The sequence below is a fragment of the Talpa occidentalis genome, unplaced genomic scaffold (genome assembly GCF_014898055.3).
Source record: "Talpa occidentalis isolate TD23 unplaced genomic scaffold, MPIMG_talOcc4v2.1 talOcc4.11, whole genome shotgun sequence".
Lineage (NCBI taxonomy): Eukaryota > Metazoa > Chordata > Mammalia > Eulipotyphla > Talpidae > Talpa > Talpa occidentalis.
This window is the reverse complement of record NW_023601104.1, coordinates 41121490-41138195: the sequence shown is the minus strand read 5'-3', so window position 1 is coordinate 41138195 and position 16706 is coordinate 41121490. Positions and strand designations below refer to the sequence as shown.

Here is a 16706-nt window from a genome sequence, read left to right as displayed (position 1 = left end):
CCACATATTCCCCCCCCCAAGACACCTGGGGAAATTGCCCCGCCCCCTGATGAGGTCACACATGCTAATGAGCAGTGATGTCAGCGGGATTCCCTCCTTTCTGCCCACCCCCTTTCTTTGTGTCGCTTCCCTCTGGGAGCACACACATTGCGGAGTCTGGTTAAGACGTGGAAAGAACAAAGTCAGAGGGGTTCGGAGAAGTGGGGTGAGGGGTCAGTGGGTGAAAGAACTGAGGATGACGTGGGTGTGGAGGGGACGGAGGCAGGGTCTTTGTCCAGGAGCCAGGACTACGTGTCATTTGTGTCTGTATTCCCAGCCCCCAGCCCAGTGTCCAGGCCAGGGTGGGTGCTCAGTGGCTAAATGGAGAAGCTAAAGGCAGAAAGCTTAGAGCTGATCCGTAAGACAAAGAAATAAGCCAAAAGATATGCAGGTACAGGAAAAGGCCACCCTGCCACCAAGCTTTCCTGCCAAGCTCTCCTTCCCACACCACCCCTTCTGGGATGAGACCCACAAACGACCCATTTCCCAGCCTGGCTCCTAGGCGGATGAGGGCTTTGAGGAGAGAGATGGCCGCTTTGTTTGGTAGCTTCATTTTGTCGCTAGGTTGAGGTGGATGCAAACTGTGCGGGGATTTCCTCCCATTCTCTCTCCCTTCCTATCTGTGTTAGGGAGAGGTGGGGAACGAGACAGCCCTCTACAAGTTCTAATCCCAAGTGGGGGGTAGGGATGCTAGTGCCCTCTGGGCAGCCACCGGGCCTGGGCTCCATGAGGCAGACACACAGTGCTGTCTCTACCTCTTTGTGGAAGGCCGGGATGGAGAGTCTCCTTTATAGCCCAGTTCCCCTTTCCTTCAGCCTCTTGTTTTTCTTCCTGATACCTGCTGGCACCCAAACACACATACTAACTTCCTGGTTTCCCCTCCACCCGCCACCCCCATTTTTGCTAGGTGTGTGCTAAGCACCTTCTTGCATTACCTCCTTTCATCCTCATGACCCTAAGGTTCAGAGTGGTAGGTGGGTGGCCTTCCTCCAAATCAATCATGCATGCAGCTGGAAAATGGACACCAAGAGGTCCCACCCAGATCTTTCCAGTGTCAAGGATTGTTTTTCATCTCTATACTGTGATCTCTTCCTTTTCTTGAATATTCCAACTGTCTCCTATTACTTAGAACAATTAATTGGCAATCTTCAGTGGACTTTTCCTTTTTTTTTTTTTTGAGTAGGAGAACTGGGGTACAGGCCAGAGGTGCGGGGGTGAGAGGATTCACCAGAGACAGAGTAGGGAGCAGAATTCAGTGGAGTTTTTTCATCGAAGAGGCAAATAGCAATCTTAGGACTTAGGTGCAGTGACACCTCAGTTACCTAGAGGTCAGCTACAAGGTAACATTGTGAGGTCCCGAGAAAACAGAAAGGACTCCTGAACAGCTAGAATAGTCACACCCTCTACTCCAATATTGGATACTCTCCCCTCTTTAACCCCAGCCTGCTTACCTTTACTTTAGTCACAATTTTAATTGTGTGCTCCTGGACACAGATTAGAAGCCCATTTAGAGCAGCAAGTGAACAGGTAGCCAGGGAAGCAATACCACAAAACTTTCAAAGCAATCCTAAGTGTTTAAAAAGTGGTCTAAGGTCACTTGGCATAAAGACGAACAGCTCCCCTAACACTTAGAACTGTTCTAAAAATGTTGCTGCAGAGAAGTCACTAGACTAGAATGAGTCACTGCCTCATTCTATGAATGACCCTCAGCTATCCAGGACAATTTGTATTAAATTGCAGATGTGCTGAAGATGAGTGTAATGTTTTCAAATAATTACCTTTCAAGATGAATTTTCAAGTTTTAAATTACACTTTGAAGGGTAAGCTTTATGTATCTGGAAAACTCACTTAGGTGGTTGGATTCATTTCAGATAGTATGAATCAGTGGCTGCAGACCCCAGCAAGGATTCTTGACCTTGATTTCTGTTGGCCCTCAATCTAGGAGCAGACTGGGTTTTACCTTGAACTGCCATCCCCCTCAACCCACAAATAAGAGGGGGCTGGAAAAGTTATCCCATTGTGCACCCGGTTGGCTCCCTCCCTGTGGAAGGGGAAGTTCTGCAGAATTGTGGCATAAGGGTGAGAGTTTGCAACTGAGCTTACCCAGGTTTAAATCTGCCTCAGAGACTGATCTAGTCCTGAACCTCTTCTGAAGCCGCTACTGAACTTGTTAATTGGGGTTATGATACCCACAGCATACCTTCTTCTAAGGGTTAGCTCTGTGTGATAAAAGTGCTGGCATTTAGCAGTTTGCCTGAGGATTTAATGCTCCCAGAGCCTTGGGCTATACGGCTGGGGAACTTCTCTCCTCCCAATAGAGCCTGGAGTTGGCTTAGGCCCAAGATCTGCTCCTTGAGGACTGAAGTTTGGAATCTGCTGTTATCTCAGATTCTTAGCCTGATTTATCTTCACCTTTTTGTTCTGAGAGCAACACCTTCCCCAGCACCTCACATCATAATGAGGGCCCAATACCCTGATATTGGGCCCCATGGGTAGTAGTGTTTCTCCTGACAGGATTTGAAGTTTCCTCATTTCTACTCTTGGGGTCTATGGTGAAAATTAACTTGTGTGACTTGCTCTCACTGTTCCACCTGCAACTAGGTATGACTTAGTTTCCTTATACTGCCTGACAGGCCAACCCCCTCCCCCAACCCAGCAGACAGAAATGGTATCACTGCTTATACCTCCTAAAGTGCACCTAGAAACGTCTCCCAGGCCCATTAGCCTATATGCAGAGGCCTTCCTAGTGAAATCTTCCCTCAGGTCCTCCCTCTAGTCTTCCACAATGAGAACATTCTTTCACCTTAAAACTTTGTCTACTTTCAAGTTGCAGACACACACACACACAGCGGGCCCCCTACCCCCTGACCCTGAGGGAAAAGATCTGGCACAGGACAAGAATAAAGATATGAAGCTGAAGGTTTTGAGATGGCTATGGTGGAAGAAAGAAGCTAGGGACAGGGCAAAGAACAGGAGATGGAGATGTTGGGAGGGAATTGGCAGTCCCTGCCCCTGCTTCACAGGTGAGACCCAGGAATTATTTGCATTTGGGAAGGAAGCCCCAAAGGAAGACCAGTATGTAAGGACCAGGATCTCTGGAGCCTCTTCCCCAAACTCTGGTGAGGGTCTGGAGAGAAAGGTTGGGTCTATCCTGAGCCAAGATGTTAGAGTCCCAGAAATGCACCACTTTCCTAGGCTCGTCCCTGGAGAGAGGAAACAAGCAATACTGGTATGAAGATGCTGACAGGGTGTAATCAACAGAATGCCTCCACCGGGGTAGTGGGGATACACTAGGCTAGGCAGAAAGGGTAAAAGCCCATCTGAGGTGGAACTTTTCTCCCTGGGGACTGGTTTTGCTAGGGACTGTCTTAACTTTGCTCTTGGGAATTCATGCACACCCCCAGAAGCACCTCCCATATCCTTAGTACTGGGTTTCCTTTCAAACTCTGGACAGCTTGCCACCTTATCAGAGGTTAGTTTCAACATTTTTGATATTCCCTTCTTTGTCACTCTCCCCAGCTCTGGTCACTGCTTGTGCTCCTAGCCCTGTTTTCTCAGAGCCCATACCCCTACCCTTCACATCTGCTAAGCTTGCTTCTCCTGTGGACTCTCACTTGACCTAGAATTCATGACTCTATTCCAACTACTGACAACATTCATTAGAATCTAGCTTGAGCCTTCTTCACAGAAGGTCTCTTGGATTTGACTAAGGTGATACCACTATCTTTACACCCTGAACGTTTATGATTTTTCTCTTGCTTCATCTTTGCCTACTTTAAGGCATCCTGGCTGAGAGCCCATCTGTCTGCCTAGGACAGACTGTAAGTGCTTGGTAGAGGGCAGGAGTCACAGGCCCTGTGTTCCATCAGGGACAGTCTGCTCCTGTGATCTGTGCTCTGAGAGTACTCCATAAATGGGAACCTTCCCGGCTGCAGGGCCCAGCTGGCTCACCAGATTCTGGCCTGGCAGTGAGTAAAAAGGCTTGGTGCCACCCCTGGTGTCAGTCACTGTAGAGTTGAGGCCTGGGCAGCGAGTGGAGGAGGAGAAGGTTTGTCCTTAGTGTTCCTAGAATTTACCTCCTCAGTGGTATAAAAATCAAGGAGGGTGGTTAGAAGATGACTAGGAAGAGGAGGCCGGGACGGAATGAAGGTTTCTCTAGGGAGGAGGAAAGTGAGGTGAGCATCCACTGAGCTGGGCAGAGAGGTAGAGAGGCAGAGCTCAGGCTCGATTCCTTTATTTTCAACCTTGACTTTCTAGGCAATGCCCGAGCTATCAGACAAAAGCATCTGTTGTGCTCTTTATACGAGCCAAACCCTTTATGAGGGATCATGATTGGCAAAACTTCAGATCCTGCCCAAATCCTCCCCTTGGGGGCTGAAGGTCTCTAGCCAATTGGGATTCTGGTACTTAAGGCCACTTTTGGGTGGGGGTTTGGCAAGGATGGAGTGTCCAGGCCTATGACACTTTGAGGATTTTACTTTTTAAAAATAGCTATCCAAATGGTGGTAGTGTGGAAGGAGGTGGAGAGACTGAGGTCTGTGTGTGTGAGCCCTCTCCCTAGCTTCACAGCAGCTACACAGGGTTGATGGGAGGCCCAACAATCCCCTCAGATGAGGGGCAGGGATGAAGTATGGAAGGGAAGCTGTGTTACCCTCTAAGGGGTTGTTGCATTACAACTAGAAAGCACCCAAGGGAGCCAGGTCCCCTCAGGCGAGCAGTGGCTCATCCTCTGCTTCGACCACCCAGACCCCTGGCTCAGCCAGTGGCACCAGCAGCACATCGTCCTCGTCTTCTGGGGGCAGAACTGTTGTGTGGGGACCAGGTGGGGTCCGAATTGGTCCCGGGGGCCGCAGGCTGGGCAGGAGGCGGCCTCGCAGGGCCTGCACCACTCCAGACAGCAGTGATGGCTCCAGAGGCACTGAAGGCAGAGGCACGGGGGCCTCAGGGACAGTTGGGAGGGCTGGAGATGCGCTGGCAGATGGGAGGGGAGCCTTGACAGGCAGTGGGGGTGCCTGTTCTCCATCTTGCCCACCCACTGCCCCACCCTCAAGGGCCGGACTAGTGCTACTATCTAGGCCCTCCTGGGGAGGGGAAGAAGGTGTGACATGGGATCTGCTCTCAGGGGTTCGGGCTTGGGGGCTGGTTCTGGGAAGCAGGCCCCAGCGGCGGAGACGGCGTACCAGGCGGCGTACAGAGCGGCCTCGTTGGCGGCGACGGGCACCCGAGGCACCCCCTGGAGTCATATCCTGGCGCAAGATCTGTAGCAGGGAACGCAGGTTGCCCAGGACTGAGTTCTGCAAGAGGAGGCAGATGTCAGAGTCAGAGGAGTAGGAGGGCCAGTGGCCTCAAAGAAGGGTACAATGGCAAGACCATAATGTGGGGCTGGAGGGGGACTCACGTCATTTGGGTTCTCTGTAGGGAAGTCCTCCACAGGTGGGATGGCGCCCTGGGCAATGAGCTGTCCATAGGAGGGCGGTGCCTGCTGCTGCACAATCTCAGCCTCCATTCGGGAGAGGGGGGCAAAGATGCTGGAAGGAATGAGAACTGTGCAGTCACAGGGGTCCTGGCCCGAGCACCTTGTCCTAGTCTGGGCAGGCCTCCTCCCGCCACACCCAGGCCAGGACACCTGGAGTGCTTCCACGGCTTTCCCCAGTCACTGCGGTCCCCTTTTTCCCTGAGGTTACTTTCAGGATCTAGGCCCGTTCTTCCTTCAGAGAAGAACCCCAGTGCCTGATCTGGGCAACCCCAAGAGCCAACTGTAATCTGGTCACCAGAATCCATGCCCAATGTGGGCACCCTGATGGTCCCCCATAGCTATATAGGCCCTGTCTCACCCCTCCCCCTGACCCCACTCGACAGCCCACCGCACTCCCACTAACCTGTACTCCTGGGTGCGAATGGCATAGAGTTTGCAGGTGCAGCCCAAGGCAATGACCAGCAGCAAGCCACACACCAGGCTGCCGATGACTGCTGCCGTAATGACCTTGCGGGGCAGGGCATAGGAGCAGTCCCACTCATCGCTGCCATCAGCGCAGTCTGGCTGCCCATCACACACCCACGTCTCATACACACACTTCTCATCCCGGCATCGGAAGTTGCCAGGCTGGCAGTGCCGGCAGCGTCGCTCATCTGCCCCATCGGCACAGAAGGTCTGGTAGTTGCAGCGGTCAGCAGGCAGGTAGCAGGCTGTGGCACCAGGAGTGCCGGCAGCCCCACAGGGGAAGTGTCCAGGTGGGCAGCCAGGACAGTTCTCCTCATCTGTGCCATCGGCACAGTCCCATGAGCCATCACAGCGCTGTGCCTCACTGTAGCAGCGCTCACCTAGGCCCTCACTGGCCCCCAGGCCAGCGCCTAAGCCACAGGGTTGATCCCAAGGCAAGCAGTAGCCCCGCACATGGTAGGTAGCATTGAAGCCTCGACCATTGCTCCAAGCAACTGTGTGATAGGCCACGATGGCCTGCCCAGACAATGTCTCCACGGTGACAGCTTTGCCATTGCTGAAGTGTGTGAGACTGCGTAGCAACCGAGGGGTTTCAGGAGGCCCAGGGCCATCATACACATGCACTGCATCTCCATAGCCCAGGTCCAGGGCTGTGAAGCGCACAGCCAGGCGTCGACCATCATGGGGGTCCAGTAGCCAAAGGCAGGACTGGGGGTGGGAGGCTGAGGCCATGTGTGAATATCCAGGGGACGAGAACACCCCATAGAAATCTTCTAAGGTGTGATTGCAAGACAGGATGGGGCCAGGAGCTGGGGTCAGGTCAGGGAAGGGGTCAGAGCTGCAGCCAGCCTCATCAGAACCATCACCACAGGCGTCCACCCCATCACAGCGCTGGGTCAAGGGCACACAGCGGTGGTTCAGGCACTGGAACTCTTCTTGCAGGCACATCAGCCAATCTGCAGAGGTATCATGGAGAAAGGCTGTGAGCAATGGAGTTGGCAGGATCCTCCCCTCCCTCTGGTTTGCACTGCTTGTTCTGGGGGCTCCATGGACATCCCTGTCCAGCTCACCTTGGTTGTAGGAAAGCAGGAAGCCCTGACCCATGGGTGCTCTGGCTCCAACATAGCTGTAGGTAATGGTGACGTTACCACCTGGCAGCTGCAGAGGGCTGGCAGGTGCCTCGCACAGGGAGATCAATGGCTGGAGAGGGGACCGTAGGATTAAACGCTCTGAGCCACAGGCCAGGTGTAGTTTTTGGAACCTAGAGGGGTTGAAAAGAGAGCAGGACATGATATTCTTAATCACTGCTAGCTACTTTCTCCCCAAGTGCTGTCAGATCCCTCTTCCCCAAGAACTACAAACATCTACTTATTCACAATCCAAAGAGCCAGAATGAAAATCAGTTAATCAGTTCCTTTGTAGACAATGGTGAGAGTCCTAACAAGAGGCAAGTGGCACCATGAGACTAAGATACAATCTAGGACCCCCTGGTAAAACTGACTTGTGTTCAGGGACTGGGTTAAGAACAGATTTATTTATGCATCCAAGAACTGGGGTACAGGCCAGAGGCATGGGAATGTGTGTGTATGAGAGGATTCACCAGAGACAGAGTGGGGAACAGAACAAGCAGATTGACTGAAACACACTGCTGAGGGGAGCAGCAGGCGAGTCAGGAGAGGTCTGCTTTGCCATGTGGGTAGCTCCCTGGCTGGGGATTGAACTCGTGCTGCAGTGGCTGCGAATAGCTTAATAGGTTGCGTCTTAACCCGTTGTGCCACCAGGGAGGCCCAAGAACAGCTTTATTGATCTCCAGTTGTTGCAGCACTGTCACTCAAATATAGTGTTCACAGTAACGAGCCATCACCACATGGTCAATTAACCAGAACTCACTCTTCTCTCCCAGTGCTCAGTGGTGAGACCTGAGATCACGTGGCATTCTGATTGCGCTGCCCCGACACTCTCTCCCTGTTTGCCCTCTCCCTCCACCCACCCTTTTCTGAATAAATTCACGGGAAGTAAACTGTGTGATACAAATAGGTACTTATTAGGGGCCTCAACCCACTATCAGAGGAACGTAGGGAGACTTGGAATGTTTTAAAGATCTGATCTGTGAGGCTAAGAAAGGTTCTAAGCTGATTAAGGAATAGCTCTGAGCTCCAGGCAAGAAAGTACAATGAGGGGCCTTCCTGGTGGCACAAGGGTTAAAGTGTCAGTGCTATCAAGCTATTACCAGCCACTGTGGCATGAGTTAGTTCCCAGGCCAGGAAGGTGACCCATATACGCTGTAGCAGCATCTCACCCACTCCTGTCTCGCCTGCTGCTCCCCTCAGCAGTGTATTTCAGTAGATGCGCCTGTTCTGCTCTCCACTCTGTCACTGGTGAATCCTCTCACTGACCCACCCCCACTACCCGGCCTCTGGCCTACACCCGTTCTTTTATGCATAAATAAAGAAAAATAAATCTTAAAAAATAAGTTTTTTTTAAATCTTAAAAAATAAAAAAATAAATTGGAAAAAAAAAAAAAGTAAGTTGGGCCTCCCTGGTGGCGCAAGGGGTTGAGACACAGCCTATGGGGCTATCCGTGGCCACTGAAGCACGAGTTTGATCCCCCACCAGGAAGCTACCCATGTGGCGCAGCAGACCTCTCCTGACTTGCCCGCTGCTCCTCTCAGCAGTGTATTTCAGTCAATCTGCCTGTTATGCTCCTCACTCTGTCCCTGGTGAATCCTCTCACCCCCACACCTCTGGCCTGTACCCCAGTTCTTGTATGCATGGATGAATAAATCTTAAAAAAAAAAAGATACAATGAACTTAAGAACTCCTCAGAGGAGTCATATTGGAGCACCAGGACAGTTTCTGGAGTGACCTTTGTCCTTCAAGGATGACAAGAGCCCCAGCTGAATGTCTGCCCAGCCCAGCTCCAATTCACTGTGTCTGTTCCAAAACCAACCAGGCTTTTAGGACAAACCAAGTCAAATCAACTTGTACTGTTCTCCCTACTGACAGGATTAGAAATTCCGAGAAGCGATGATCCCTGAAGGCATTCCCATGATGGTGGGGTTGAGGGTAGGGTAGAGGAATAGGGTCTTGCCTGCTACTCACCTGATCGTTACTGTCTGCTCCCTGCTGCCCAGGATGAGCCAGGTGCAGTTGGCAGGGGAGCTCCGGCTGTCCCGGCCTAGGGGCCTCTGTAAGGTGCCCTGCACTTCCAAGAGCACTGCTGGGGGGTCCTCACAGGCTGGAAAGAGAGGAATGTAGGGACACTGATGGAGTCCTTACGTCCCATCCCTCTCCAGGCTTGAGCCCTCCAAAGGCCTGGGAGCTTCATGAGTCACATATTCACCAAAACAAAACAATACAAAACAACTACCAGGTAAGGCCCACACTGGGTGTGTTTCCCATATGTAAAATAAAGGGAGGATGATCTCCACACTGAAACTGTAGCGGGTACCAGAGGAATTCAGGGAACAGAGTATCTGCCTCTTGGGTCCTCCCTCATTCCCAAGCCTGCAGGGTCCCCGGGGCACCCTCCACTCACCAGGATTTGGGAAAATGATCCGGTCTGGATGGGCTAGAGCGCCGCCTGGAGAGAGAGCAAGAAACGGCAGGAGAGGGAGTCCCCTTAGTTTCTCTCACCTGAAGAACTGAGGGAGGACGGGGAGCCATCTGGGGCTGCGGGTAGTTTCCAGGATGAGGTGCTGAGGTAGGGGGCGGCTGCGGGGAGCGCCCCCCAAGCAAGGCCCGCAGCACCGCCCGCGGGGGCGCACAAGGGGTCCCGGCAGGCGAGGACGGGGGCCGAGCAGGGCCTTCCGGGAGCGGGGCGGGCGGCCGGGAGCGGCGGCAGGGAGGGGGCTCGGCGGGCGCCGCGGGGCCAGGGCCGCGCAGCAGGGAAGGGGCCGGGGCGCCAGGGCCCGGGTCGGCCCCGACGGAGTGGTGGGGGGGACGCCGTCCTCGCGGTTTCTTACCCAGGAGGAGAAGGAGGAGGGCGGCCGGCAGCATCCTGAGGCGTCCGGGGGCGGAGGGAGAGGCGCGGCGCTTCTGCCGTCTATCCAGGGGGCCGCGGCGGCGCTCCGGGAGCCCCGGCCCCCGCGCGCCACCTCCCCGAGGGGGCTCCATGGCCCGCGCCCCGCGCCGCGCGCTCGGGATGCCAGGGCTGAGGGCCGGGAGGCGGCGGCGGCCCGGGGGCAGGGGCGGTGCCTCTCGCCAACTTCGGAGTTGTTTTCCCCGGCCGCCGCCGCCGCGCTGCCCCGAGACCGGCCGCGAAGCCCCCGCGCCGGCGAGAGGCCCGGCGGGGGGGCGCGCGCTCCCCAGGACCCGCCCGCGGCCCGCGAGCGCCCCCGGCCCAGGCCCCGCCGCCACCTGCCGGGGCTCGCGGCCACTTCCTCTTCGGGCCAAACTTCGCGGCTGTCAGCCCCGGGGCCGACCGCGGCGCCGCGCAGCTCCTCCGGCGCGCCCCGCCGGCCGATCGCGGCAGGGGACCGGGGCAGGGGACCGGCAGCTCGGCCCGGCACCCCAGCCCTCGCCCAGGCTGTACCCCGCCAGCCCCGAGCTCGGAGGAGGGAGGGGGCGGGTGGGGAGCCGGGTCCCACCCCTGCCAATCAACGCGCGGGCCCCGCCCACCTGCTCGCCGCAGCCCCTTTCCGGTCCCGCCGGGACTGGTCGGACCGGCCGCCGGCCCGGCGCTCCGCCCGCGCGTCGCAGGCCTTCGTCCTTTCGGTGAAACGCGCGGTCGGAGGACGGCTGGTTATCCCGTGATTGTCGCGCCTTCCCGGGGGGCCCTCGCGCGCTCAACACTTTTCTTGGCCCTGTGTCTGAGAGCCAGAAGCACTTTTTTGAGTGCGCCTCTATTACAGCCATTACGGCGCGGTGTGGTGACTATTTGTTTACTAGTCGTTCCCCCCCCCGCCCCGCCCCGCCCCGCCCTGCTCGGGAACCTGAAACTTCCTGTAGGTGGGGGCTCGGGCTGTTTACCTTTGTACCCGCCGGCCTCGTCTCTTGCTGAGACACTTATAAACGGTGAACAGACGAATAAAGGTGCTTGCTACTGGCTGGCTATGTGACCTTGAGAAAATGGGTTAACCTCTCTGGGCTTCTCAGTTTTCAAATGTAATAAGCGCAACTCCCTCTTGAGGTGGTTGTCAACATTGACGCAGATAATGCAAATTGAGCATGTAGGAAGTGCCCCATTCTTGGCAACAATCATTATTAGCCACAGAAGATATGTTTAATTTATATGAGCTTGGGGTTACTGATTTCCTGTGGCACTGATAGGTAATATTAGTAAACAACAGCAACAAATCCTCTTCGGGATTTGTTAAGCACAGATTTAAGCACGTTCCAAGTATTTGCTCTTTTAATCGTCACCATAATCCTGTGAGGTAGACACTATTGTTCGTTTTACAGATAAGAACACTCCGGCATAGAGAGGTTAAACATTTTACTCAAGATCATGGATCTAGTAAGTGCTGAAAGAAGGGTTTGAACTTAGGCCATCTGGTTCTGGACAGAGCATACATTTGTTTTTTGCCTTGTTTTATTAAAAAAAAAATGTGTTGTTGGGCCTCCCAGGTGGCGCAGCGGTTGAGCGCTGGGTTGCGAAGCTGCCCGCGGCCTCTGCGGCGCCGGTTCGATCCCCGGCTGCTCCCCGGCCACCGAAGGAGGGTCCCACATGGCGCGCAGACCTCTCCTGCCGCCCGCTGCTCCCCTCAGCAGTGTACTTCGGTCCTTCTGCCTGCTCTGCTCCCCGCTCTGGCTCTGGTGAATTCTCTCGCCCTCCCGGCTTCTGACTGTACCCAGTGCATGTATAAACCAAACAAACAAACAAATAGATAAATAAGACATGCCTCTAGAAAATTAAAAAAAAAAAAAAATGTGTTGTTGTTGGAAGTGACATAGGTTTAAAACAATATAGGGGGCTTCCCTGGTGGCTTAAGGGGTTAAGTCTCAGCACTATGAAGCTATCAGCAGCCACTGCCGCTCCAGTTCGATCCCTGGCCAGGGAGCTAACCACATGGCGCAGCAGACCTTTCCTGTCTCACCTGCTGCTCCTCTCAACAGTGTATTTCAGGATATCCTCCTGTTCTGCTCCCCACTCTGTCTCTGGTGAATCCTCTCACCCCCACAACTCTGGCCTACACCTTCTCTTGTATGCCTAAATAAATAAAATAAATCTTAAAAAATGAAACAATGTATAGGTTTCCTGTGTAGCACATGGTAAACATCTGTATACTACATTATATTGCCACCAAAAGTCTACTTTCTATCCACCAACATAAAATTTATCCAATCTGCCCACTTCCAGAGCTTATGATTAAGTCCTCTTCCCTCTACAAATGGTACAGAACTGCTTTCTGTTGATGAGCTTAAAGCAAAACCTGAAGTCATAGAGTTGACCGTAAAAAGACACTTCTTTCAGTTTGGCCTTAGTCCTGTGCCCTAACTCTCTCTTTGCTATCTCCTTGGAATTAATGAGGGATGAAACAGAGCTAGGTATGGGAGGAGGGTGTTAAGCAAAGGGAAACAAGACAAAGAGTTTGGGGAAATTAAAAATCTTTAAGGTCTAAGAGCTATTACGGAGGATTCAGTTTAAGTGTTGACTGTGTTATCCATGCTGGGTACTTCATGGTCACTTGGAACACTTAAGACTCACTTTAACTTTAATGAGTTTAGCTTTAAAGGTTTATTTACCATCTAGTTGGAAAAAGATCAGATGCAGAAATTTTAAAAGTCAAACAGCCATGGAGAGTGGGCCTGTGGAGGAGTGGGGAGTTTCGAAAGGAAGGAGAAAAGTGGTGAGATGGGAAGAGTAAGGAATGCTGTATAAACTCAAATTTGCAAGCAAAAGAAGTCAAGATCCATGCTGTTGGAACAATCATCACAGGGAAGAAATGGCACCAGGGTAGAGCAAACCTTCAGTCCATGAATATTTATGAGAGTGCCTTCCAACTACAAGGCACTGTGCTAGACACTGGGGCTTAATATATGAGTGAATTTAAGCCAAAAAAAAAGATGCGGAAAAAAATGAAAGAACACCTAGGTGTGAGTCTAAGCTTTAATTAGTTTAGTGAGTTTAAGTGACCAGTTCCTTATTATAAATCATATCCTAGACCATCCAGTACATATAGGAATGGGCCTGTGAGCATGGTCTTGGAAATTTTTGAGGAATTATGAAAAATAGTAGAAAATTGGGAGAAGTTTGGTTTTCACAATGATTATAGTCAACTTTTTATAGAGTACTCACCATAAGATGAGTACTCTATAAAAGGCAAACTCTTTTAAGTACTTCATGTATATTACCTCTTTTAATTCTCATCACACTTTTAGGAAATAGGTGTTATTTTTGTTCTCATTTTGTAATTGAGGAAACTGAGTCATAGATAGGTTAGATAAGTTGCTCAAGATCAAACTACTAGCATGTGCTGGAGTCAAGATGCTATGATCTCAATATTTATGCTTCCAACTTGTGCTGCATCAAACTTGTGCTGCATTGAACTAGTGCTGCAGTAGCTCTGGATAACTTCAGGGTGTTGATACTTAACCCCTCGTGCCATCAGGGAGACCCAGGAAGTGGAATCTTAAGGAGGCTTTGGTCATAAAGAAGGAGCCCTAAGAATGGGATGAGTGTCTTATAAAAGAGGCTCTAGGGCTTCCCCTCGTGGTGCAGTGGTTGAGCGCTGGGCTGCAAAGCTCCCCACAGCTTCTGAAGCGCCAGTTTGATCCCCAGCTGCCAGCGAGGGTCCCACGTGGTGGGCAGACCTCTCCTGCTGTGCCTGCTGCTCCCCTCAGCAGTGTATTTTGTCAGTCTGCCTGTTCTATTCCCACTCTGCCTCTGGTGAATTCTGTCACCCTTCCGCGCTTCTGACTGTACCCAGTGCTTGTATAAATAAATAAATAAATCTTTTTTTAAAAAATTTAAAAATATATAAATAAATAAAAGAGGCTCTAGAGAGATCCCTAACCCTTTCTGAGGACACAGTGGGAAGGTATCCTGGAAGCGGGCCCTCACCAGGAGGTGACCATGCCAGTGCCTTGATCTTGGGCTTTCAGTCTCTGGAACTTGGAGCAATAAATTTCTGTTTATTGTATTTTTTTAAAAAGAATTATTCCTTTATTATACGATTTTTATTTATTTTGCGCAGAAGAACTGGGGTGTAGGCCAGAGGTACAGAGGGTGAGAAGATTCACCAGTCTCAGAGTGGGGAGCATAACAGGCAAATCGAAATACAGTGCTGAGGGGAGCAGTGGGCAAGACAGAAAAGGTCTGCCTGGGATAGCACTGAGGCCATTGTGGTGGGCTGTCACAGTGGCAGTGCTAAGACTTAAGCCCTAGGCCACCAGGAAGGCCCTAAATTTCTGTTTAATAGTTGCCTAGTTTGTCACATTTGTTATAGCAGCCTGAACTGCTATATAACAGTGCTGTATAGTGCTACTATAACAAACACCTAAAAATGTGGAAGCAGCTTAAGAAGTAGGTAATGAGCAGTGGCTGGCAGAATTTGGAGGTGCATGTTAGAGAAAGCCTTCATGCTTATGAATGGACTTTTAAGGGCAATTCTTTTGAAGGTTCAGAAAAAGAGAGTTGTAGAAAGGGTCTCCGTCATCTTCGAGAATACCTAAGTGGTACTGAGCAGACTGCTGGAAGGAATATGGATGGTGGTTATTCTAATGAGGTCTCACATGGATATGAGGAATATGTTGGAAACTGGAAGAAATCTATTGTTTCTATAAAGTGCTTGGCTGAATTGTGTTTGTGTCCTAGTGTTTGTGTTTGTGTCTTAGTGGAAGGTAGAAGTTGTGAACGATGAAATTGGATATTTGGCTAAAGAAATGTCTAAGCAAAGGAAATTTCTTGCAGGAGCAATCTGGTCTATCTTGAATGCCTGTAATCAAATGAGAGAAGTGAGAATTGATTTGAAGGTGGGCTTGTTAATTTAAAAGGGAACTTAAACTTTGGGAGATTCTTATTACTGTCTAAATACTATATATTTTCCTCATTTATTATGTTTCTGCCTGCTCCCCACCCAAAAATGTAAGTTCCATGAGGGCAGGAAGCAAACTTAGGTTTGTTTACTGGTGTCTCCCCAGTGCCAGGAACCTCTGACACAAAGCAGATACTTAATAAATATTTGTGGAATGAATGAGTCAGTTAGTGACTGTCAGTCATAGGCATCTCATGGTCATGTCTTGTAATCCTCCCAACTACCCTTTGTATTATTAGTTCATTTTAAAGATGAGTAAATTGAAACCCAGGGAAGATGTACAATTTCCTGAAGGTTCCCTAGCTAATAGGTTGAAAGATTGGATTTCAACCCAGACTATATAACTCCAGAGCCCTTGTTCCTAACTTGGGTACTGGCCCTCTGTGAACTGAAAGTGACTTTTTTTAAAAAACAGATTTATTTATTTATGCCTACAAGAACTGGGATCTAGGCCAGGGGTATGGGGGCATGAGAGGATTCACCAGAGACAGAGAGGGGATCAGAACAGGTGTACCTACTGACATACACTGCTGAGGGGAGCAGTGGGTGAGACAGGAGAGGTCTGCTGCACCATGCCACATGGGTCACCTCCCTGGCCAGGATCAAACTCTGATGGCTTCATAGTGCTGAGACTTAACCCCTTGCGCCACCAGGAGTTGACTGGTGGTGACTCCCTGGAGTCACCCTGAAGGTGACTTTTAAAAAGATTGATACAGGGCCTCCCTGGTGGTGCAAAGGGTTAAGCACCGCATTATGAAGCAATCCAAAGCCTCTGAAGCATAAGTTTGATCCCCGGCCAGCCAGGGAGCAACCCACATGGCACTGCAGACCTCTCCTGACTTGCCCGCTGCTTCCCTCAGCAGTGTATTTCATCAGTCTGCCTGTTCTGTTCCCCACTCTGTCTCTGGTGAATCCTCTCACCCCCCGCATCTCTGGCCTGTACCCCAGCTCTTATATCATAAATAAATAAATCTTTAAAAAAAAATAAAAAAATAATAAAAAAATAAAAAGATTGATACAATGAATGATTCCAGAGGTAAAAGGAATGATGAGGGGGCCTCCCTGGTGGCACAGCAGCTTAAACACAGCACTATGAAGCTATCTGCAGCCACTGCAGAACGAGTTCGATCCTCAGCCTGCCAGGGAGCAACACACATGGCGCAGCAAACCTCTCCTGTCTCGCCCGCTGCTCCCCTCAGCAGTGTATTTCAGTCAATCGGCCTGTTCTGTTCCCTGCTCTGTCTCTGGTGAATCCTCTCACCCCCACCCCCACACACCTCTGGCCTCTACCCCAGTTCTTGTGTGCATAAATAAATAAATAAATAAACAAACAAACAAATAAATAAATCTTTAAAAAAGAAAGGAATGATGAGGGATCTCCAGGCCATGTCATATGATAGGCCGTATATGGAACACTTAACTTTAGTGAGGGATTGAATACATGAACACCTGAGCCAGATATTTGAAGCGCTGAGTATGGAACAAGAATGCATTTATACTGTACAGCCTGAAGGGCAGAGACTGGTATTAATCAAAACTATTCCCTGTTCTTGGTAGGCACCTGAGGGCACAGCAAGCATAAAATAGATCCAGAGGGACATTGTGGGGAACTTCAGGACCCTGGGGACAACTCTATGACTTGTGGATGTCAGCATGGAATAATTTCCCAGAAGACAAGGGCAAGTAGAGCTTTTCAAGCAAGTCAGTTGTGTTAGATGCTTTTAAGATTTATTTTTTTATTAATGCAT

General features: G+C 51.1%; 1 protein-coding gene across 1 annotated transcript; it reads right to left on the bottom strand.

Annotated features, from left to right (window-relative positions):
- Nucleotides 1–61: 61 nt before the first annotated feature.
- LRP10 (LDL receptor related protein 10) lies at nt 62–10552 on the bottom strand. Its single transcript, XM_037503035.2, has 7 exons — nt 9946–10552; nt 9519–9563; nt 9083–9218; nt 7051–7241; nt 5919–6936; nt 5438–5567; nt 62–5333 (listed from the first exon to the last, which is right to left on the bottom strand). The coding sequence occupies exons 1-7, from the start codon at nt 10094–10096 to the stop codon at nt 4746–4748; spliced, it is 2259 nt and encodes a 752-aa protein (XP_037358932.1). The 5' UTR covers nt 10097–10552; the 3' UTR covers nt 62–4745.
- Between the last annotated feature and the right edge of the window lie 6154 nt (nt 10553–16706).

What these genes read in the sequence shown, in the direction of transcription:
- LRP10 (XM_037503035.2), bottom strand. Translation starts at nt 10,096, where the DNA reads ATGGAGCCCCCTCGGGGAGGTGGCGCGCGGGGGCCGGGGCTCCCGGAG. An exon ending in GAGCAGACAGTAACGATCAG is followed by an intron (nt 7,242 to 9,082) that starts GTGAGTAGCAGG and finishes CAACCCCTCTAG; the next exon opens with GTTCCAAAAACTACACCTGG. An exon ending in CCTGCTTTCCTACAACCAAG is followed by an intron (nt 6,937 to 7,050) that starts GTGAGCTGGACA and finishes ATACCTCTGCAG; the next exon opens with ATTGGCTGATGTGCCTGCAA.